This window comes from Gossypium raimondii, chromosome 3, assembly GCF_025698545.1.
Source record: "Gossypium raimondii isolate GPD5lz chromosome 3, ASM2569854v1, whole genome shotgun sequence".
Taxonomy (NCBI): Eukaryota; Viridiplantae; Streptophyta; class Magnoliopsida; order Malvales; family Malvaceae; genus Gossypium; species Gossypium raimondii.
Genome location: NC_068567.1, coordinates 61,505,874 through 61,530,617, shown reverse-complemented (window position 1 = coordinate 61,530,617; position 24,744 = coordinate 61,505,874). Strand labels below are relative to the sequence as shown.

Genomic DNA, 24,744 nt, shown 5'->3' with positions numbered 1-24,744 from the left:
TAGGGCTAGAACGGGAAGATGCAAAAATGTGTGACCATTAGGGGAGAATTTTCATGGTCTAAACCCTAGGGACCATGTCAAAAAAGGCTTAATTAGGTTGGTATTTAAATAATATTTTGTGGAAGATTAGTGCTTTCAATTATCCTTAACGACAACGACAACACACCAAATACAACTAAACCAGACAGTGGTGGGGAATAAAGAGAAACAGATAGAAGACGCTGCCTGAATATATATATATATGTAATAATCTCTTCTTCTTTTTTTCTCTAAATAATGTGGGGGTTAGGGCATATCTTCCTTTGAATTAAGTAAACTCCTCATCATGCTAATAATTGATCATTAACCATAACTTTAATCGAACTACATTATTATATTATTATATGTTTGGATTAACATTACAGTAAAAGTATGTGTACATCATCAGCTTAGGGTTCTACTTTAATGGATTCTGAGTATGATGTTACTTACATATATATATATATATATGTATATTCATGATGGTATTTGAGCTTTAACTAAGCACTTAAAAATTGATTCAGATTAGGGTGTAATTAAAAAACCTCGAATAGTTAGGTTTCGATATGCAATAGGGGCATTTTCATAAATAAGAAAAAGTATATATTTAAGTTTTAGGGTGGGATGGATTGGTTTCCATAATCATCATTTTATATTTATTAAAATACTTTTTCTTTTATGTTTATAGCTATTTTTTAAATATATTTTCTTACTTTTTATTGCTAGAATTATGTATATTTGAAGACGGATGAGTCGAGTCTGGTTTGAGTTGAACCGATTGGGTTTTAAATTTTTCGAGTCAATATAGGTTAAATCAGTTTTGGGTTCAGATATTTCAGGTTAGGTTATTACATATTAAGATCATTTCAGATTCTATTGACTTCAAGTTTCAATTATTTCAAATTACTTGTTCCAGTTATTTTTATTCGAGATTATGTTGTGTTCAAGTTGCGCAAACTTGAGTGAATGACTTTTTATGATAAAATAAATCGAGTTAAAATCAAATTTGGAATATGATAGATGTTACTGCATACGACCCTTTATATTAAACTTTGGCCATGGTTTGATCTTTCAAACATGCAATTTTATTTCAAGGGAAAATGGAAAATTTTGGACCAAATTGGACCATATATGACTTTGTGCCCTAAAAAAATTAAAAATGAACCCTAGGACCTGCAAGTGATGACAAAATATCTTTTTGGAGAAGAAAGGTCATCTTTCAATAACTGTTGTAATTAATTAAAATAAAATGTCCAGTGAGATTCATAGTGCATATGTTTGAAAAAGATCACAAAATATTGATGCCAATTCTGCCTTTGACACATTCATCTTCCACCTACCACATACTACCTACGTATGGATATTACAAACATCCCAAAGTCAACATTTATCTTACATCAATACTTAAATTATGATTCCGTTATTTAATTTAACTTTTTTTTTGTAATGGTGTTAAAAAATCAATTGTCATTTGGCGTCAATCAAAATGTGCCACGTGAGATATGACAGTCAATTTTTAAACATCGTTCCAAAAAAAAGGCTGAACTAAATAACAGACTAATAATTTAAATATTAGGGTATGTTTGATTGCCAGTAAAATGTTTTTCGTAAAATAATTTCTGGAAAATATTTTACGGAAAAGTTGTTTTTACATATATTAATATATATTAATAAATTTTTATATTTTAAATTATTTTTACATATATTGCAATGATTTATTTATAATAATACTCAATTATTAAGCTACAATATTAATCATTATAAATTGAAAAAACTAATATCAAATAAATTATTTGTAATTGTGTTAAAAAACAAGTATTGAATAATTAAAAAAGTTCTTGGAAAATCGATAAATGAAGCGTTTTCTACCGGAAATGAAGGAAGGAATGAAGGAGGCGATAGAGAGGAGAGCACGGAAAATGTCTTACGGAAATTGAAAGGGTAAGACATTTTCCCTAAAATGTAACCCATTTTCCCTTGTTTTGGAGTTCATTTTCCAAATGGAAAATGTTTTCCGCCAATCAAACGCTGGAAAGGTTGGAAATGATTTTCCAGAAAATCAAAATAAAAAATATTTAAATACCGAAAGTGAAAAAATAGACATGATTGAACAGTAGCCGAATGCATTTAAGTCTTAAAATTTGGAAAGTAAGGTTTAAAGATTACTAACCTATTGGCTAACATAAGTAGTGTTACGTGGTACGTGATGTCTTTGTTTAACAAATAATAGGTTCTACACAGCTCAACAAAATACATGAGAGATGTGCTAAATTCATGAGTCGGGTCGGGTTAAGTTTGCACCGAGTTGATGTAAAATTTTAGGTTTGAGCTTGGTCTGATCCGAAAAATGGATCTTAAATTCTGTTCAAACTCAACCCATATTAAAAATATTAAACTCAAGCCCGACTCGAATCGATCGTAATATTTTTTTATATGAAAACAAGTTTTAAAAATACAATACATCAAATACACTAAAAATATTAAAATAAATATGTCCCAACAAATTGAAAATACAAAAAAAGAAAAAGTATAGGCATGTGATTCGGGCAGGGCCCAAGCCAATAAACTACTTGGTGTCCGGCCCGTTTAAAAAACGAGCCTTATTTTTTGTCTAAGCCCAGTTTTTAAGTCTATATTATTGTCTAAACTTTTCTACTTTTCAGGCGGACCTTCAAGTCTAAGCGAGCAACCAAAAACTTTGTTATATGTACTAAAATCTAACTTGACCTCGAGTACAACAACGCAATTATTTTAATTAGAAACTTAAAACATCGAAGAGTTTTTCAAAACTTTTAACTCCGACACCTCTTAACTCATCTCTATTTTGGATGCTCAACAAAACAACAAGGAAAGGCTAAAACTATAAAATCTTAAGATAGAGTCTTAAACAGAAACAAATAACAAACAAAATAGCAACTAGTTTTGGGCCAAATTTATTTTGATTTAGAGGGTCAATTAATGAAAAATTAGGGTCCATTTTGTAATTGGTGAGCCCTTTGGAACAATACACAAAAATGCCCATTTCTAGCTTTTCTAGAGACTCTCTTTGGGCTTTAACCACATAAAAGGGATAGCACAAAACTTATTAGATATATAATATTTAAGATTTTACACAAATAAATTGAATCTTAACTCAGTTGGTAACGGTATTGTTATCGGTGCGTGCAGGTACGCTGAAGCGCGTTATCCTCTTACTTAAAGGTTGGAAAGCAGCTATGGATAGTTCTAGGCATCAAAAAATAAAGACTAAGAATCGTGATGCTACACAAAGAAATTAAAAAAAATTATGAATTTTGTCATTTTATTTATTTTTATATTTCATATAAATAAATAAATTTTATATTAAGTAAAAGGAATCATGTTAGTATATAATTTGTATTAAATATTATAATGGTTGTTTTATTTTTCTTTATTATGAGCATAAGAATAAGATTTTTTTTCAGTGGAAGAATAAGAATATTAAATCAATAAGTAATGTAAATATGTATTTGATTGATTTAAAAGGTAAATAGATATGATTTTAACGAAAATTGTTACCAAATTTATTATATAAAATAATAAATTAAGGGATAAAAACTAGAGGGACCAAATACAAAATTTACCCTATTCTTTAAAAAAATATATGGTATTTAAATAAATTTTAGAAATCCAAGGGGCCAAACACAATTATTCCTTTCTCATGCACAATTGGTCGTGACAAATTGTCCTTAATTGCTCTTTTTTTTTTTTTTAAATTGACGGGGATTAAATTATCCCAATTTTTTTGAGTTGAAATTGAGAAGGACGGGAGAGTTCCTTTTACTAATTGTATCAATCAATTTTTTTATCGAGTCATTCTTTTTAAATCATTTAATAGAAATTGAACTTGTTAATTTGATCCAATTATAACAACAATGTTGAGAATGGCATAAACTTTAATATTTTTATATAATAAAATTATAAAACTTATAATTCACAATAAGGTCCCTAATTGACCATGGACCATTCAATCTCTTCACTTAATGAAATGTTTAATATTTAATTAAAAAGTGATTAACACCCACCACCATTCATACTCAACAAATAAGACATCATTCTCAATTAAGACTCTTTTTGTTTTTGTCGTTTTATTAAATAAAATTATTTAATATTAGGTCGACAATGTCTTAGAATATCACTGCCTACCATTCATCACCCACATTAATTAATTAATTAATTAATTAATTAATATTGTTTAATACACCTTTAAAACAAAAACCAAACATTACAAGACACCTTTTTCATCGGATCACGTACAAAAACATGGTTGGCCACGTGCTTTTAGATTCTATATAAATCAAATTTCACCTTAAATTTAGCTGCTTTTTCTAAATCAAATGCAGATTTATTTTTAATGGCCGTTCTTGTTAATATAGGAGTACATGGATTTAAGTGTGTTGAAGTGCATTATCCTCCTATTTATAGGTTGGGGTTCTAAGCATTGTGTCGAAAATGAAACAGATATGATCGGAACATATAGTGAGATTCTTCGAAAAAAAATTAAACTATAACAAAATTGATGTTTAAACTTCAAATTTGAAAATGCTATAATTTATATTTTAAAGTGTCATTAGGGATTCTATGAAAGTTCGGATTTGATGTAAAGGAAATTTAAAGCGTGTGGATCAAATTTTAAATAAATGCTGTATCTATTGTATCAATGGCTAGGGGTGACTGGTGAGTTCGATTCAGTTTAGCCGGGTTTTTGAATTTCTCAAATCATCCTTGTTAATTCGATTCTCGATCTTTTTTCATACTAATTTTGGGATTTGAATTTTTGCACTTGTTTTGACAACATAAAATCTTTTATGACTTTTGGATATTTATTTCAGTAATGTTTCAAAACAAGTTAATAAATATTTCTAAAAGAATTATTTTCAAGTAAGTAAAAATCAATAACTTTTATATGGTATTTTTTAAAAAATTTATATAATATTTTCAAGTTATTTTAACTATTTTAAATTTATTTATTACGTTATGTAAAAATTAAAATTAATTATAAATTAAATAAAAATATCTTGGTATTCAATATTTATACTACATGTAATGCTTTTGATTGAGTTTATGTCGCTCATTAATCAAGTCCCAACTTAGTTGTGAATTTGCTAAAACTCATTTATTTTATAAAGAAATAAATATTATTTTACAAAGCAATAAATTTATTCCATAATTGGGTAAATATACCATGGAAGCTCTTGGACTATGAGTCAGATTGCATTTTACCCCCTCTATTAAAAAAATGGACAAATTAGTACTTGTATATTAAATTAAAGAGCAAACTAGTTCTTCTGTTTAAAATTCCATCCGTTTCTATTGTTAAAAATTGGTCCATGCGTGTCGGCATGAGGTATATGTGGCACGCCACATAACATTATCGGGTCAGCCATGACAATTTTTAACATTATAAATGGATAAATTTTGTAACAAAATAATGTCCAATTTACTCTTTAATCTAACTTACAAGGACTAATCTGCCCATTTCATAAAACAAATTATCATACGCTAAATTATCACCACAAGATGTTCTATGATATGTACGAAAGCATAAATACCATTTTGATGACATTAATATAATATTTTAAATTTTCTAAAAATAAGACATTAATATAAGATTAATAGCTATTTGATGTGTCCATATCTTCACTCCAATATTGTATGATTTGAATGTCTTTAATTTTTTTTTTAATTTAGATAACCTTCAATGTAATTTTGATTATTTTTAACATAAATATTTTTTTTAGTCATTTATGTAATTAATTAAATTTGGCACCAGTCGATTGAGCCTTGATTCAATTTATATCAATATTGTTGTCAGTGCAGGAGGATGTAGGTTCGAGTACGTTTAAGCTCGTTATCCTCCTATTTAAGAGTTGGGGAGGGATTATGGATAGTTCTAGGCATTGCATCAAAAAGAGCAGATACGATAGTAAAAATAGAATTTCACCATTTTAATAACATATACCTTTATACTTTTTAAAGGATTAAATCAAATTTTTATCATTTTTAGGTGAGGCCAATGTGCAATTTTCCATTTTAGGAGGCCAGTCCTCGCCACCCCTCATTTCACCCCTGAATACGAACCTATAACAAGATTAATATTCAAAACGACACCACGACTTTCCATAATTTTAATATACTTTAAAACTTTTTCCTAGTCAAGCTTTTAGTGAAATATAATTTTGTGTGGAAAAAAAAGTAAATAAAAGAATGGGATTCCTTTGTTTTATGGTGCTCCTTTTTACTTTTTATTTTTAAAATATTCTTTTGAAAAAGCTAAATATTGTTGGATATTTTTGAAAAGAAAAGAAATATTTTAAGAAATTACTTTTTTTATAATTTCTAAATTACTTATAATCTCCAAAATATCTAAAATAAATGATATTACGTATTTAAGCACATTTAAACTCACGTCTTGTATGAAACTGTAATAACAATGATGTCAATTGAATTAATTTAACTTTAATTTTCTTCAATTTATTTTTTGAAATTTACATAGTGGTCCTCGATCATCCATCTTATATCAATCAATATTCTAGTAAACATGGTCGAATGCAAAAGGGCAGGCAAGGCATTGGCCCCCTTCAAAAATAGAAATTACATACCAGTCATTTAAAATATCATTGAAGTCTAAATTTATATATGATAAAACTGTAATTTGGCCTTCTATAACGAAAAAAGATGTTTAGTTTTCGTAAAAAAATGATGAAATCATAAGTAATACATGATAAAATTATATTTTGACCTCTCAAAACTTAGAATACAATTCCGACCTCTCCTAATTTTTATTTTATTTTTATAGATTTGCCTTGCTAATAAATTTCTACCCTTTCTTTTTATTTTAAATTATCAGGACTAGATATTAACTTAATCAAGATCGTTGTTGTTACTTAATCAAATGACTTAACATTGATCTAATTAAATCGAATAGGACTAGATTTGAGTTTTTATATTTGCTTATATATAATAGTTGTGAAATTAATCGATTTAGTTATGAAAATCATAATCGATAACCAACCGTAAAAAATTATTTTAGCCTCCTACAAAAAACATTGCAACTATCGTAACTGAATTCATCGAATCAATTAAATAAAAAATTATTGGTTAAGTTAGTTTGAACCGACTTTTACTCCCTCTTAAGGGGCAAATACAAGGCCAGGCAAGGGTCTCAAAATTGGAAAATTGAAATTATAATCTTTTATGAAATCACGCTTAGGTCCCCAAAATTGAAAAAAAAATCTAATTAATATTTTCAAAAATTATAAATTATAAATTAATATATGATAAAATCTATATTTAACATCTCGAAATCTTGTAATTTAAATTTTAGCCTCCTAAATTTTTTTTAGATTTGCTCATTCTCAGTCTTAAGTTCATTCTCGGAGGATCCTTGCTCTCTCCCAATATATATAAGTTGTTTAGTCTCCTCGTAAATAATGAAATTATAAGATAATATATAATCGAATTAAATTTTAAAATCTAAACAATTGTATAATTCGATTTCGACCCCTAAAAATAACCATTTATCGTAATTATTGGATAATAACATAACCCGTAATCACAAATTAATTAAAGTTATGATGTAAAGTTGGTGGCATGATTTGAATTGTGATCCAAATTAACTCCTAATTAATCCTATGTCACCCACTTTAATTTTTAAGACAACTTGACACAAGCGTGCTTATGTCATTTTCAAAGGGCTTCTTAGAACTTTTCTAAAATTAATCAAATAAATTAATATATTTTCATTTGTTTTGTTTTAATTATTGATTGCGTCTACAACAATCTATACCTTTAAAATTAATTAATTAGTGTCACAAGTGCTTACGGAACTATGATTAACAACACTACATTATGTGACTAAAAATCATGCCCAAAGGGTCTTTAGCATTTATTTTTAATTTCATGTAAGAAAATTTTGGGTCAATTTTTATTACGTGACTAAAAATTATGGAACTGTTGGTAGCGTTGTCAGTACTAAAATGGTAGAATTATGCTTGGTTCATGGATTAAGAGTGGGAAGTTTGATCATGTCATGTGTCGAGATCTTAGAATGAAGTTGTGTTAAATTTTTAATTTAATCAAGAGTGGGTCTTTAGCATTTATTTTTAATTTAATGTTAGAAAATCTGGGTTAAATTTTGTTATGCGACTAGAAATTATCGAACTATGATAATGCGCTGCTGGTTGAATCTCTTTTGGCTGGTAATGCTACCAGTACTAAAATGGTGGAATTGCACTTGATTCATGGAATGATGCATCAAGAGTGGGAAATTCGATTACGTTAGCTAAAATGGCCACTCGACTTGCTAGTTTACAATTGTTTGTTGCTCCTCCAGAGACAACAGTAAAGGACATTATGTTAGAGGATTATAATAAAGCCTTGGTAAAGAGGCTCGTGAATATTTTTCAAAATTTCATGCGGTAAACAAAAAATATTTAAATTATAGAATGGGGACTAAATCACAACTTATGTATAGTACGAGATTAATACTGTAATTTTTACCAAACAAATTTAATTGTTATTATTTGGATAATAACTTAAATTTCAAAATTTGAAAATATATATGACTAAAATCGAACAAATTTAAGTCTAGGGACTAATGTGTAATTTATACATAGCATAAGGAAAAAATTTGGTATTAAAAGTAAAAAAATGCTCAATTGTTTTGTTTTGTTTTCAATTTCCTCACGTGGAAATGCAAAAAGTTATGGGAATCTAAAGAAAATGAGAGCCTCTAGTTTATTTCTCCATTTTTAAATATTTAAAAAAAAAATCAGAGGTTATTTCATGGAGCCCATTTGCCAAATTTTGGTTTTTTTTTAATTTTTATTATTTAATTAAATTCATTGGCTTCAATTCCCAATAAAAACATCACAGTTTTTAGAACAGGCAAACCTTGGAAAAATTAATATTCAATGCTAGCTCTTAATTTTTGGGTTAATTCCACCAATTGTCCTCAAACTATCAGCCACATTCTAAATTGATCTCTAAACTCTGAAACATTCTAATTGAGTTCAATAAAATCTTTTCTTTAGCTTAGCAATCTATTTTAGCGTTAAATGTCAATTTAGATTGGATGTTTGTCAAATTATCGCCTAAATTATAAATTGATCCCTATATTTCTAATAATTTTAATTATGTTCTCAAAGTGTTAATATAGCATCAGCCTACCTATCAGTATAGGTGCTAAATATTGGTTTGGATTTGATGTGCCCACAAACTATCATCTAAATTTTAAATTGCTCCATAAATTTCAAAATATTCTGATTGACTCCTCGAGGTATCGATATTGTATAAATTAGGGGTTCCTTTTTCAATCTAGCCATTAAAAGTTATTTTGAATCTAATATAAAGTATATTCAAAACATAGTCTCCGGCTTTTAATACATAAACTAATAGCAACCTAATTGACGTAATACTGATAGTGTAAAAAAATTACAATTTAGACCATAATTTTAAGGATGTTCAGTGAAATTAACCCCTTTTTCTTGTTTAGGTATCTTCTCACGTGATTGAGCAACATCTAGTCATCTACCGAAGACATTGTTGTCCCCTGCACGTGCAATTGAGTTTCAAAAGTTCTAGCTTTTGCAAGAACCACCTCCCACTACTACAAAATCATGCCCCTTTTTTTTTTTCATTTATTTTTATTTTTTTAACTTTAATTCCATGACAGCTTTTACTTATATTTTGATTTATAAATATATATTTGATCAGCTTTTTAATTTGCTGTTTTTCTCTCTTTTATACACCTTTTTTAGTGTTCCAATTTGATGGGATGATCTCAATACACAATCACAACAAAAAATAATTAAATTCAACTTAATGCCAAAATTTTAGAATTAAAATTAAAATTTTGATTAAAATGCTAAAATCCGAAGTTTATATTTATTAAATATCATCTTTAAAAATAATTATATGAAATAAATTAAAATTTGAGTTTTTTTTAAACATAAATCTCAGTATATGTTCTTATCATATATGCTTTTTTTTTATATATATAATGCGTAGAACTACCCATAGTTCTTCCCTAACCCTTAAATAGGAGGATAATGCATTTCATCATACTCGTACCCACGTCTTCCTGCACTGGCAACAATCCCAATATCGATCGAGCGAAGATCTTAATCAGCAAAATTCGATGTTGGTTTTTTTTTTTTTGTACTTTCATGGTATGATACAAAAGTTTAAAGGAATTTAATGATTAAAATTTGAAAGTGTGGAACCAAATAGAGATATTATCTCATTGCTAAGTAATTGTCTAATTGAGATTCCATCTAATTAATTTACAATCACGAGTTCATTAACTGTTGAACTACTCACAAAAAAACAAAGGAGTCACCATCCGGTTTTGCTCAGCTCCCAAATTAATTCAATTTTGATTTTGATTATAGTTGATTGATATATGTTTTATTTGTATTTATTAGAGATCGTGTGGCTCGAATTTCATCATTTGTTTAAAAAATAAATATAGTGGTAAAATAAGAAAATCTATGGGGGCGTAGGCACAAATTGAGTCCAGTCCATATAGAACTATACTTCAACTTAAATAGGTCGAAACTCCTCTTGTATTATTCGTTTTTCAACATTAGTGAATTTACTCTCCCCTGCCCATGGTTTTTTTCCTCGAAAGGGTTTCTATTTAAAATTTGTGTGTTCTTAATTTTCTTTTCTTATTACTTTAAATTTTTAATTCAAATCAAAATTCATATATATACATATAATTATTTAGCATTTGAAGACAATAAATAAAACAAAAGAAAGCAAAAAGGTTTGACAAAGCCAAGAATTATGACCTGTTTCATATTTCATAAAATTAAGTCTCAACAAAAGAACAAAAGTTGAAATTGAAAACAACTCATTCATAAGCCACAACAAAGCTCACTTTACATATTTCTTTTATTATATATTAAAATAATCAAAATTATGACCTAATCAAATTAAGTATTTTTAAAATAATCAACTTATTCTAAATTCGAATAGAATTAATATTTATTATTTAAAAATATCATTTAATTACAATTTAACAGAGTTAATGGTTTTTAAGTCTTTATGGTTTTATAAATAAAATCTTTTATATGGAATTAAACTATAATTGAAAAAAAATTTCAAGACATTTTTATACAATAGATATTAATTACTATGTTATAATTTGAATTTATGTTATTCTTTTTAACCGTAGAGAGATTAATTTAATGCAATCTCTATAATACAAAGACTTTCCAATTACTTTAACCTTGGATTATATCCAGATCCGTATTTATAATGATTGTTCAATTTCACCATATCCCTTAAGGTCGTGGGATCAATTCGCAAGCCATGCTTGTATGATAGTTTAAGTGGGTGTATAAAAAATTAAAGGTAGATATAATTATAATTTTAAAAATGAAAATTAAAAAAAAAACTAAAACCTCAAAGTACATTAATAATATTTTGCTTTGCATTGGATAGGTTATACAAATTAAACCCCAATAAGCACAATTCCCCTACTACTAATAATCATTGAAAATACTCTAAAAACCAAACCCCAAAAAAACATTAAAACTCCTCCACTTTAACCCCCTTTGATCAGATATATGTATATATATATCAATAAGCTCATGAAGATCAATACTGAAACATGTTATTATCTGCAGAAGCCATGATAGGTTGATTCAAGTAAGCCAAATTGAAAGGGTTAATAAAGCTATGATCAACCATCTCATTGAAACCAATCGTTGCAACATTAAAACCACCACAATCACCACCACCGTCAGCACCACCAATATTGTTATTGCATCCATTTAAGGAATCAATGATATCATTGAGGGACTGTAACCTGTGACTAAGCTCGTTGGCTTGAGCTCTAAGCACCGAGTTCTCAGCCTCCACGTTCAAGTAACGCTGTGTGGTGATGCTCACCGTTGTTAAAATCTGGTGATTTTCATTTTGTAGCTGGGAAACTTGTGCCATGAGATCATCTAAATGCTTTTGTTTCCTCATCCTTGACCGCCTTGCTGATTCCCTGTTGGATATCATTCTTTTCCTCTTCCTTTCGTTCATTAATGCTTGTAAATCTTCATCGGAGCCTGAGTTTGTGACCATGGTTGATGAACCTGATGATGTTCCACTTGAGGAAGCCATGGAAAGTTGTAGATAAAAGATGAATAATATGCAGATTAGTAGAATATTATAGTAGTTGAATTTATTTATTTATTTATTTATTATATAGAGAGAGATAGAAAACTTGAAAGAAAAAAAAGGCTAGAAAATCATGAAACGTAGTACAACCAGTAAAGGAAAACAACTGAGAAAGATTGAACGAGTTGGGTCCTTCGAATGAATGTAGAATTGATCATAAACCCAGAAAAGAAGATTTCACTGAGAATTGGAGACATGAATCTCAAACATCAAGAACAGAAGATTGAGCATGAAGATGTTAGAAAAACAAAAACTTGGAAATTTATATAAAAAGAAAACTTTGAGAATGGTCGGTTGAGGCAATATCAAGAACCCCAAGCAGGCAGCTTTTTTGAGCTGAGAAAAGAAAGGATTTCTTATGACGGGTAATGGATTTTGAACTCAAAGAAGAGAAACCCAGAATTTGGCTTTTGGATTAAAGAGGAAAAGAAGAAGAAAATATGAAAAGGGAGTGATGAGGAAGGGAAGGAAAAGTAGAAGAGTTAATTGAATGAATGGAGGGTTGATTTATAGATGAAAAAATGAATTAAAATATTAGGAGAAATTAAAAAAAAAAAATCTAAGATTAACAAATAAATGGGTTTTGGAATCTGAATTAAAAGTAATGGAAAAAGCTGATGGGGACATGTGAGGTGAGGGGAAGAGAGAGAGAGAAAGAAAAGGCTCCACAACTGGGCACATCCAGCTGGGAATCAACTATCTTAATTTTACTTGGTGTAAATTTCATTTCTTTACTGAAAACTGTCAAATGCGAACCTACACATTACAGAGGGTGGAATTTTGGGGTTATTGGTGCTGTCTGTGCAGTGTTAAAAGTATAATATTGAAGGGGCTAGGGTTGGTAGAATTTTTTAAATGTTGTAGGCAATTAAACTTTTAATGTGATTCAAATTCTAACATATTATTTTAAAAAAATATATTTAATATTTATTAGTATAATATATTTAGTATTTATTAGCTTATAAATCGGTTTTTTTACAACATTAGAAAATACACCCATTTGATATTAGAACTCATAACACTTTTGGAGAATTTTGTGTTTACGTTTCGAGGGTTATTTGTTTTTTGGGTTTTAGGGTTTAGTTTTTATCACTATTTTTGTACTCTTCGTTCTTTTGCTATTATAATAAAATTATATTTACCGGTAATTTTTTATCCTCTTTGGAAGGGTTTTTTCATGTTTAATTTGTGTATTCAATTTCTCAATTTTTTCCACTATTTTTACTTGTCCGTTGCTTAATTCGATCCCAACATTAACAATTTAAAGTATTGTTCTTGTGTCGAGGATTTTCCCTAATTTTTGCGGATCCAAATTACTATGGCTGTCTGCTTTTTTTTTTTTTTACTTTAACATGTCGAATCTAAATTATTCGTGTGATAGATACCACGTGTTTACAATTTGATATATGTATTTTAAACATGAATGCCATTATTTGAAATTGATATTTCATGCCTATATCGTCAGCTAGGATAATAAAAGAACATGATGGATGTAATATTTAATACTGTGAGGAGTTAATTAGAACATTTTAAAATTTAATGACCAATTTAAAATATAAATGAAGTATGGGGACGTTAGGTAAATAAATTTTAAAATACATGGTTACGTGAGTATCTATCACATAATCAATTTAAATCTAATCATTAAAATCTAGAAAGATTGTTTTTTTTCTAAATGTCAAAACTAAATTGTTAATTCATATATTTAAAATATGATTTATGTTATATTTAATTTAGGAATGACAAAAAATTCCGAATTCAATAGGTTTCGATCCCATCCGATAGGGTTAAGTTTTTTTTAAATCGAATTTCGAGACGAATCGAGTAAATTTAATTTTTATTGGATTTAAAAAAACTAGCCCGTCCTGTCTTGCCCCAGGATAATTACCAACACCTTTTTATATATAATAATTAAATATACGAGGATAAAATTTATATTGATATTTTTTTTACATATTTATACTCGAAAAAAAAATTAATAGCATCATTAAAATTAATTAAAAATAAAAAATATTATTCCATTTTGATAAAAAAAACATTTAAAAACTTAAAAACGGCGGTATATCGGGTTAGTTTAGGTTGGATTGGGTATAGGTTTGATTTTTTTCAACCGAATTCAAGGCAAATAAATTAATGTTTAATTTTGGATTGGATCGAGGTCGGCTTATGTTAGTGAGAAGGCAAAAAACCGCCTCGTCTCAACCCACCTCATTGCCATCTCTAATTCTACCTAAATTTAACTTTCAAATTTAAGATTAATCAATTGAAAATTTGATTGCTACGGTTTTCATGATTAAAGTACTTGAGAGGTCCCTGTATTAAAGGGACCGAATCAAATTAGTTTAGATATTATTAAATGGATCAATTTAGTCATTATATTGTTAAAAAGAATCAAACAAGTCCAAAATGCAACAGAGTTAACAATTATTGTATAAAAATGTATTGAAAATTATTAATATTTAATTGCGTTCAATCTCAAACAAAAATTTTCATTTACAATACCATCAAAACATTAAAAATATTAACTTTGCTAAACGATAAATGATAATTTTTAAACATAAAATGTTAACTCAATTCCAATTTAACTTTATTTAAACATTTTTAATAACACGTGAATTAAATTGATCTATTTAATAATTAAAAGACTAATTTAATCAAATTTGTATAATAGAGGTCAATAAATAATTAATTTACTATTTATGTTTCATTTTCTATTTTCTATTTTCGTTACTTTTTTGTCTTATTTTTAAGGTTTTAAAAGGTAAAATTACATTAATTCACAAAAAAAGAGCAAAATCAAAATCGATTTAGTAAAATATTTTGATTTTTTTATTTTCAGTTAAATCTGTTATTAAGGCCAAATTAGTTATATAAACAAAAGTTAGTGGATAGAGAGAAAAGACGGCGATAGTTAATTTAGAGGTTGACATCATCACCGATTTAAACAAAATAGAAAAAATTTAGGTTTTGGACCAAACAACAATAAAATAGATTAAGTTAATCGGTTATTAAAATTTATAATTAAAAATATCAATTTAATTAACTTTAATATATACTACTCTATTTATTTTAAATATATATTTTTGAAACAATTTTAAATATATTTATAACATATAGTAAGCGTAATATAACACATAAATAAATATTATAATATTTATAATATATATTTGAAGTTGGTTAACTTAGGGCCCTTTTTGGATGGACGTTTACTTTCAGTGCGATGCGTTTAGTTTTTTTTTTTATGTCTAATGCTATAACATCTAATCTCACCACTACCGTTATTTTTACACTAGCCACAAATGAGCTGCACATCCAAAGAGGCCCTAAATTCAATAGAACCAACCATCCTTAAATCGGTATGAAACTATTAATTTTATCTAATTTTATTTACGACTTCCAATAAGAATATGCCATATGTCATGTTTTTATTAATTGGTATTGCATTTTAAGGTATAATAATATGAAATTGATAATTTATATATGGACAAAATAATTTTAAATATATAATTTTAGGACTAATTTTGTATTTAAACCTTAAAAATTATAACCAAATTATCCCCGGAACATTGATTTTCTAGAAAACCTTCCAAATTTTGGATAAAGATATATCTATTAAAATCTTTAGTGATTGTGATTTAATTATATAACTTAAATATTAATTAAAATAATATTATTTTTGCATAACTTAAAACTTTATTTACAGATAAGTTTTAGTGACCGATTTTTCTTTGTTATCCATAATTTTAACTTTTAAATGTCAAATCAATCTATAATTTCATTATTTATAATTTCCATAATTTTCAACGGTTAGACCGTCAATTTAAATGTCGGAAAAGTAATTGAATTATTACCAATGTAAGAGGATGTGGATTTAAGTGTACTAAAATATATTATTCTTTTATTTATAGATTGAGAAGGGGTTACGGGTAATTCTAAACATTGTATTAAAACGATTTTACATATAATTAAACTCGAATACGAAACTATTAATTTAAAAGGAAAAATAAACAAAACTTTGAATTTGAATATTGGTTGTTTATTTTCTAGAAAATACAATTGAAAAAGTTTGTGCTAATTATGAAAATAACGAAAATCTTAAAAGCTTTTGAGTATATTTAAAATTAATTTAATTATACCAACGTATGTTGAATGGAGTGTTAAAAGTAATTTTATGTTTTTAATTACAATTTCGAGTTTAAATTTTGTAAATGAAAAAATAGTACTAGTAGAATTTTATCACCGTTTAAAGATTCAATTCGACTCGACTCTAGATTTAATCGATAATATTATTATCGAATACTAGATTATCAGAAACAAATAAAATATATTAAAACATGCGTATGAAACCAATTGTTTTTTAGACAGTAACCTTCGCCCTCAAAAAATAGCAAATATGTTCTTTTAGACCCTTTGAAATTTATGAAATTATAATTAAGTATAATAGTAAAATTGGATTTTAGACCCTAAAAAATTTAGGACTCATCTCTTGCCCTCCCAGAATAATTTCTTGGCTTCGTCCCTGTGAAGGGGAAGGGGTGGATAGCAACAAATCCAGTATTGCTCCACACTTGGCGTTTCTATTTTTGGCATTTTTTTTTATCATAATAAATTTATTTTTTTAGCTAAAAAGGGTCACAAAGAAAAACAAAATAACAGAAAGACCAAATTACACACTGTGTAAATGTTGAGAATTAATTTTTTTAGAATCAAGATTAAATTGACACGAGGTATAAATGTTAAGAATTAAAGTTGATATTATACTAATTTCAAAAGCTACCACGTTTGTTTTTCATTAGCTATTTAACTACTAATGACAAAAAATTGAATAATTAGGTGATTATTTTGTAATTTTTTATAATTGAATAATAATAATAAAAACCCTCATCAACAACTAAGTAACTATCGACATAATTTATCCTTTCTTAAAATTAATCGTTTCATTTGGAAAAAGTTTATTTGAAATCAATCGTGGTGTTTAGGTTTTGCTATCCTACCTTTTCGAATAAGAAATTAGTTTTTTTAATAATCTCATTATGAGTTCTGATTATATTTGTTCTTTTTGACACAATGTCTAAAATTACTTATAGTTTCTCCTCAACCCATAAATAGAAAAATAATATGCTTCAACGCACTACAACCTACATCCTCTTGCATTGATAACCATGCCCATACGAACCATAACAATCAAGTTAAAGACTCGATCGGGGAATAAGAAATTAGTTTAAAATTGGGGATTAGTGGACTAATACTAGTTATTAGCTTTAAAGCTAGCAGCCAAAGCAGCAAGTAAAATTAGAAACGTAATATGTTTAATCACTGAATTTGAGTTAAAGTGGATGGTGCTTAGTGCTTGACTTTAGCAGTAATTTCCATAATATTCTAAAAGTCCAAGATTTAATGATGTCTTATAATTTTTTTTTAATTTTTTTAATTTAAAAACATCATTATCAATAATTTAAATAATTATGTTATGTGTTACATAAAAAGTAATTAGGTCAAAACATATTGTTGCTTCTGTCTATGTTTTTATAAAATTTGAAAGGTAAAAATATAATTTTTTTTTTATTTTTTCAATTTAATGTATTAGTCCCACTAGCAATTTTCATTTAAATTTACCAACGAGGCTTTGTCTCGTTGGAGCGAAGTCAGAAATTTTTTTCAATGGGTCGAAATTAAATTGTAATTTTTATTATAGTAAAAATGTAATTTCACTATTTTAATAACCTCTATCTTTATTATTTTTAAAGGATTAAATCAATTTTTTATCATTTTTAGGAGGAATCAAAGTGTAATTTTATATTTACTAATTTAAAATTTTAAAAATTTTAAAAAACTTAAATAAAAAAAATCATTTTAGGGGGGTCAGGCCCTACCAACCCCCCTAGCTACGACCTTGTTGGTTCAATGGTGTTACTTTGAAAATTTTGAGGTTTTATGTTCTAAGTCCCACTTTTATGTAAATTCAAGGGTAGAGGGAGGGGTAAGTAGCGACCTTGGCCCCCCAGAAATGAAAATTTTCCTATAATATAAGTTTAGGAAATCATAAGTTGATATAATGGTAAAATTACACTTTGCCCCTCAATTTTTCTTATTCGTTTTTATCCTTCCTAAAACAATTTCTTAGCTTCACCCCTGAGTAATTGTGCTGATACTCCATACTTATTTTGGTTAGTTACTTAGTTTTCTTAACTTAGTTATTCAGTTCATTTTGCCACTCATACGAAAACAATCTAATCAACATGTAAATAGAAAAATAGAAATAATATCAATAATTGAACTGCGATTTTTAAATAGAAAAATGTGAGAATTTAATTTTTAAATTTAAAGACTAAATCGTAAATTTTATCAAACTACATGTTTTAACTAGCAAAATTACTTATATAAAAGTTTTTAAATAAAATTAAATGTCATTTTCTTCATTGGCTGTTTTGAGTTAACTTCGTGATGAAGAAAAAGAAAACAAGAGGAGTGGGTAAGGCCGCCCAAATAGGAAAAAATGAAACAGCTGCATCTTTCATGTCCAAATACTCTGTTTTTAGACAAATTTGGGTCAGTTTCTTAAATATTTATTTATTATTTTTTCCTTTCCAGTGTACACGAAAAAAGTTATCTAAAAATTGAACTTGAAATGACTTAAATCCGCACGACGCTTTCTATTTTGTTTTGTCAATACACCATTTACTTGCTCGACTTTTAAATATTTTTTCGATGCGTAGATTATATTAGTAGTCATTTAATTATTATCAAATTTTATTTTTGGTCATTCAATTATGAAAAGTTACAAAATGGTCATTCAAATATTTAACTTTGCATTTTTCTGTCACCAACTGAATTGCCATATTAGTAATTGTAACTGTCAATTTAATATTGATTCTAAGAATTGACACACTCGATATTTATACATTGTGTAATTTGATTACTTTTTGCAGTTTTGCTTTTCTTTGTGACATTTTACCTAAAAAGCTAAAGAAAAGCAGAACTGCAAAAAATAACCAAATTACAAATGTCTAAATATTGAGAGTTATTTTTTTTTAGAATCAAGATTAAATTGACATAATTTGTAAATGTTGAGGGTTAAATTGCTATTATGTCAGTTCTAATAGCCCATCGGTGACCAAAAAAGACAAATTTGAATAGTTGAGTGTCCAAAAAATAAAGTTACTAATAGTTATATGACTACTAGTGCAATTTACCTTAGTAAATTATGGAATACCATAGTATGAGTGAAAAAAAAAAACTACCTTAAAAATGGACGAGACTTCTAGAAGATTTTAGGGTGGGTTTAGGTGGGCAATGTGTTTACCTGCGATTAATGTAAAAATAATAATGGTGGTGAGATTAGATATTATAGCGTGAGACGAAAAATAAACTAAACACACTGCATTACACCTCACCGCCCATCCAAACCCACCATTAGTGTCTTAAATTCAAGTATCACATTTTACATTTATTTTAGTTTAAATTAGTTTTTTCATAGATATTATATAAAAAGATAAAATCACCATTATAATAATTATTTATTATTTTTAATAATTTTTCTAAATATCCTTTTTTTTTTAAATTCGTATCTGATTAGTTCGTGATAGCAATAAATTATACTATATATTTTTTAACATTAATTTCATTATAAGTTCTCCTGCACCGATAACAATGTCGATACTGATCGAGCTAAGACTCAATCCGCTATATTCTATTCTATTCTATTTATTATAAACATGCTAACAATATGTGTTTTCAATATTTAGTGACAAAATGTCCACTTATTGTCTTAATGCAATGAAACTAATAGAGCTATATATTTAAAACATATATCTAGCAACTTTTGACCAGAAAAAAAGTGTTTTATTCAATAAAATAAAAGCCTTTTAAACCATATTTTTCATGTACAGAATATTTTATAAAATATGAAATAATGAGTAAGCTTTTTCAATGTGTGAAAATTTTGTCCCAATAAATGGTATTTTGACCAAAATTAAATAATATATCCATATTATTAATTTAATTAAATAATGGGCTTATTTTATTTGGGTACCAATACATTAGCTGCCTTTTGTATTCCAATTTATGGCCCACAATAATATCTGTCATTGGTCCATCAACTTTGGATTTGGGCCTGTAATGATTAAGTTTAAGAATGATGAAATTGTTATGAGACCCTTGTACTAGGAGTAATATTACATATTGCCTCTTTGCTTAAAAATAAATAAATTAGAGGTCTTATATGTTGGATCAAATAGTTAATTTGTCTTTTTTGTTAAAATTTCAACTATTTTTGCTGTTAAAAACTAGCGTGATTGAAATTAGTCATAAAAAATACCTTCAAAATAATAATATTTACCTTGTACCTTAGTGGTCCCTCTATTATAGGGGCCTGATCAAATTGGTCCATCTCTTGTTAAATAGATCAATTTAATTCTTATGCTATTAAAAGAATCAAATAATGTCAAATTGGAATAGAGCTAACATTTATTGTTTAGAAAATAACTGAGTTAATTTTTTTTTAAATTTATAGGTCTGTAAATTAAATATTTTATTTGGAGTTGAACTACAATTGGGAAAAAGTTTTAAGATGTTTTAATGCAGCAAATGTTAACTCCGTTATAATTTTATCCATTTAAGAATAAAAGGACTTAATTTGATCCATTCTCTATAATACAGGGACCTTTTAGGTATTTTAACCAGTAATTATGTCAGCTACTTGTTTCGTAATTAATGTCTAAATATCTGTAAATTTTGACTTTTTCATTAATTTCATAATATTAATGCTGTGCTGTAAATGTTTGGTGAACTGAAACTTCTTAATTTCTTACCTACAAGCTAACAACTTATACATTTATTATTATATTATTATTTAAAATATTATTGTTTCTTGATTGAATCTAATGCAGGAGAACGTGGGTGGGTTTGAGTACGCTGAAGAGCATTACCCTCTTATTTAATGGTTGGGGAGGAGCTATAAGTTGTGCTAAGCATTATATCAAAAAGAGCTGATATAATACGAATCTATAATGAGATTAATGTTCAAAAAAATATTATTCTTTTTATCGAATTTGGTGGAAATTACATGAAAATCTAGAATTTAGGTAGTGAAATTAGGCAAGAGAGCTAATCATCAGAATTTTCATTGCAAGGATTTATATTACTTGAAGTCTTTTTGTTTTCAGATACAACTTTTAATAAATATCTGAATTTATATTAATTGAAGATTTTTATTTTTCTCCTTTATTGTTGTTCGGAATATATTGTTACGGTGTAAAATGAGTATGCGACAAAAGATGTCAGATGATAAGATCAAGTTAATGAGTTGAACCTATTTACTCGAGTTTAGTGGTCTAGTTCTCTTTTGTGCTCATTTTGTCTTGTGTTTTTTTCGTTTTAATGAATTTTGTTTTTCCATAAAGAATTTCTTTTTTTGGCATAATGTCAAATTTAGTGTTCAACGTTTACATATTTTGTTAATTTAACTTTTTTTTTAGTTAAATTTGCTCATCAACCTTTCAAAACGAGTTAATTTATTTTTTTAATGAAAATAATACTCAAATAATTTACAAATAATAAACAAATTTCTTAAATATTTAAATTCAGTTAATTAAAAGAACATATAACTAAAACAATGCCATCACTAATAAGCTACACTCTAATGGGAGGGCTTTGCGTTTGTTTGAGTTGAACCGGATTGGTCAGTCAGATCAATTGAATTGAGAATTGATCTGGATATCAATTCGAGAAGAGATTTTGAATTAATTGACCAGTTAAACCGGATAATAACTAATTGAATTGAATAAATAAATCAAAAACATTGAGATTTTAATATTTTTATAAAAAATTTAATAATTTATTTAATTAAACTTGCTCGACCAATTCAAATACCGATCCGATTCTGAAAAACTTTGTAGGGTTAGCTGCATGTTGCTTAGCGATGAAGGGAATTTGTGCCAACTTTTCTGGGTTTTGAAAATTATAAAGAAAAAAAAAAAGTTGTGTGTATATATAAAGTAGATTCATTAATGTGTTTAAAAGTACAGGCCGGATCAAAATAGAGACTTTTCAAATTCGGGCGGAGCCGACAGTTGCCGGTGGCCCCAGCCCAGTATAATAAAAGTGAAAGTTTTATATACAGGGCTAATATACCTTTTAGTCCTTAAAATTGATAATTAGATTCATTTTGATATTTGTATTTTTTGTCATTTTGATCCTTAAATTTGAATTTCATCAAATTTGATGACATGACACAGTCACAAAGCATCGCACTATCAAACTTTAGGTAAACTACTACACCTAAGGTTGCTAAACTAGTAGTAAGTTTATGTTTTGATTATTAAATTATTTGAAAGTTTTCGTTCAAACCACTAAATTTTTTAAATTTTTTTTAAGTCACCAAGCAATTAAATTTTCTTTTAATAAAGTTTGATTAGTAAGCTCTAAGGGACAATCCGATGATGGGTATGTTGGATCAGAGCTGATGGTTAATGTCAGAGATCGGAGAAGAAAATTGTCTGGATTTTTAGTTTGTGGATTCGTGATGTTCAAAGTTGTTTTATTAAAAAAACCTTATTTATAGAAAGGAAAGGAGAGCTTTCTATTGGTGCATACGGTACAAACAGAGAAGGTCACACAAACAACAATTTTAACAACCCAATGATTTAAATGGAAACAGTCGAATAATTGAATGATCATTTTGTAACTTTTTTAAGTTGAGTGGCCAAAATGTAAATTATTAATAGTTTAATAATTTTAGGTGTAATTTACCCTAATGTACATATAATTGCTGGTGTGGTGTGGTGTGGAGTGTGGACCATTAGAAGCATGGTGACTCGTTATGGTATGTTTACATCAAAATGTAAGAAAAATAATAGACTGATCACTGAGTCACTGATCCGACTCATTGACCCTTTTGGGTGCTGAGTACAGCTACTAAATTATGCTTTCTGCTCCATTTGGCCTTTTCTGCAGCGATTCTGTTTGTCGTCAGTAAAACTTTTTCTTCTTTGTCGTTTCCCAATCCTCTCTATGTAACTTTTCTTTTTCACTTTAGCGACGATTTGTCAATGGTCAACCACTGCCACCATTGTAAAATAATACAAAGAGAAAAAGTTAAAATTCTGAACTTTTTTTCGAAATATAATTTTTTAATTTATGAAAAAAATATTTTTATAATGTATTCATTATATAAAATAAAAATATATCACAAAGTTAAAAGGTATATTTTCAAAAATATTTACACATCCAAAATAAAATTTTAAAAATTATATAAAAACCAAATTTTAAATATTAATTTTGTAATATATAATTTATATAAAATATAAATAATTCAATATATATAAATTTAAAAATAAAAAATTTTGATTGATTAATGTAGTTTAACACTCGATTAATCGAAATTACTTATGTCACGTGGTGTCATGTGATTGAGCCATGTCATTGTTGATTGATGGTGATATAAGGATGAAGCCAGAAGTTTATCTCTAGGGCACAATTAAATTTTAAAATTTTATGTTAGAGTTGTGTGAGTCAAATTTCTGTATTCATTTGAATTTGACATGATAAATTTTCTTCTCCTCTACCGTGATTTTTTCTCCGAAAGGGTTTTCATGTAAAATTCAGTGTGTTCTATTTTCTCTCTTTGTTGCGATTCATTGCCATCATTGATGTTCAATTTTCATGTTTTTAAAGGGTCAATGTAAAATTTTATCTATTTATGTACTTGTTTTTATTTTTAAATTTTAAAGGTATTAAACTGATTTTTTTCATTGTTTTGAAGGTCCAAGTATATTTTTACCGTTAAATTAACTTATAATTTTAAAAACTTAAGGGAACTAAAATGATAAATTGACATTTTAAGGGGACTAGGGCCAAAGCCCTTGCTTGCTCCCATGGCGGTACCTGGTCAAAATGTCTAGAATTACCTATAACTCTTCCCCAACCCATAAATAAGAGGATAATATGTTTCAGTACACTCAAACCAACATCTTATTATATTAGCAATAATGCCTATAACAATCGAGCTAAGACTCAACTTCATTTAAACCACCACATGTTCAATTATTTTAATATTTAATATTTTATTTTTTATTATTCAGAAATTGTGAGATGCGTCACTCTTTAAGTCATGTAATTTCTAGGGTCAAATAATTTTTTTCTTATAACGTGATTGTATATATATATTTGTCAAAGCATGGTTAAGTTGAATAATTAATAGCGTTGAATTTGTTGACAACTTGCATATATTTGTGACGAAATAGTATGAGTGGTGATGAAAAAGCTTTTTTTAGAATATAAAAAAGCTTTCACGAACCACTAAAATGAAATATTAATTAATTGATTTTTAATAATTAATTCATTTTTTTATATAGATTAATGGATTGATTTTGATAGTATTTTATTTCGTACATAAATGGATAAATTATGTACTTAATTTGTGATTGAGATTTCCAATTTTGTAATTTTATTACAAGTTTTAAATATTTAATTATCGGTAACCACATGTCACATGGTGTTTTAAATAGAACTATGTAGACTAATTAAACT

The 24,744-nt window shown here is 27.3% G+C and overlaps 1 protein-coding gene across 1 annotated transcript; it reads right to left on the bottom strand.

Annotated features, from left to right (window-relative positions):
- Positions 1 to 11,428: 11,428 nt before the first annotated feature.
- LOC105795328 (bZIP transcription factor 11-like) lies at positions 11,429 to 12,709 on the bottom strand. Its single transcript, XM_012624908.2, has one exon. It carries the CDS (start codon positions 12,157 to 12,159, stop codon positions 11,644 to 11,646), a length of 516 nt encoding a protein of 171 aa, XP_012480362.1. The 5' UTR covers positions 12,160 to 12,709; the 3' UTR covers positions 11,429 to 11,643.
- Between the last annotated feature and the right edge of the window lie 12,035 nt (positions 12,710 to 24,744).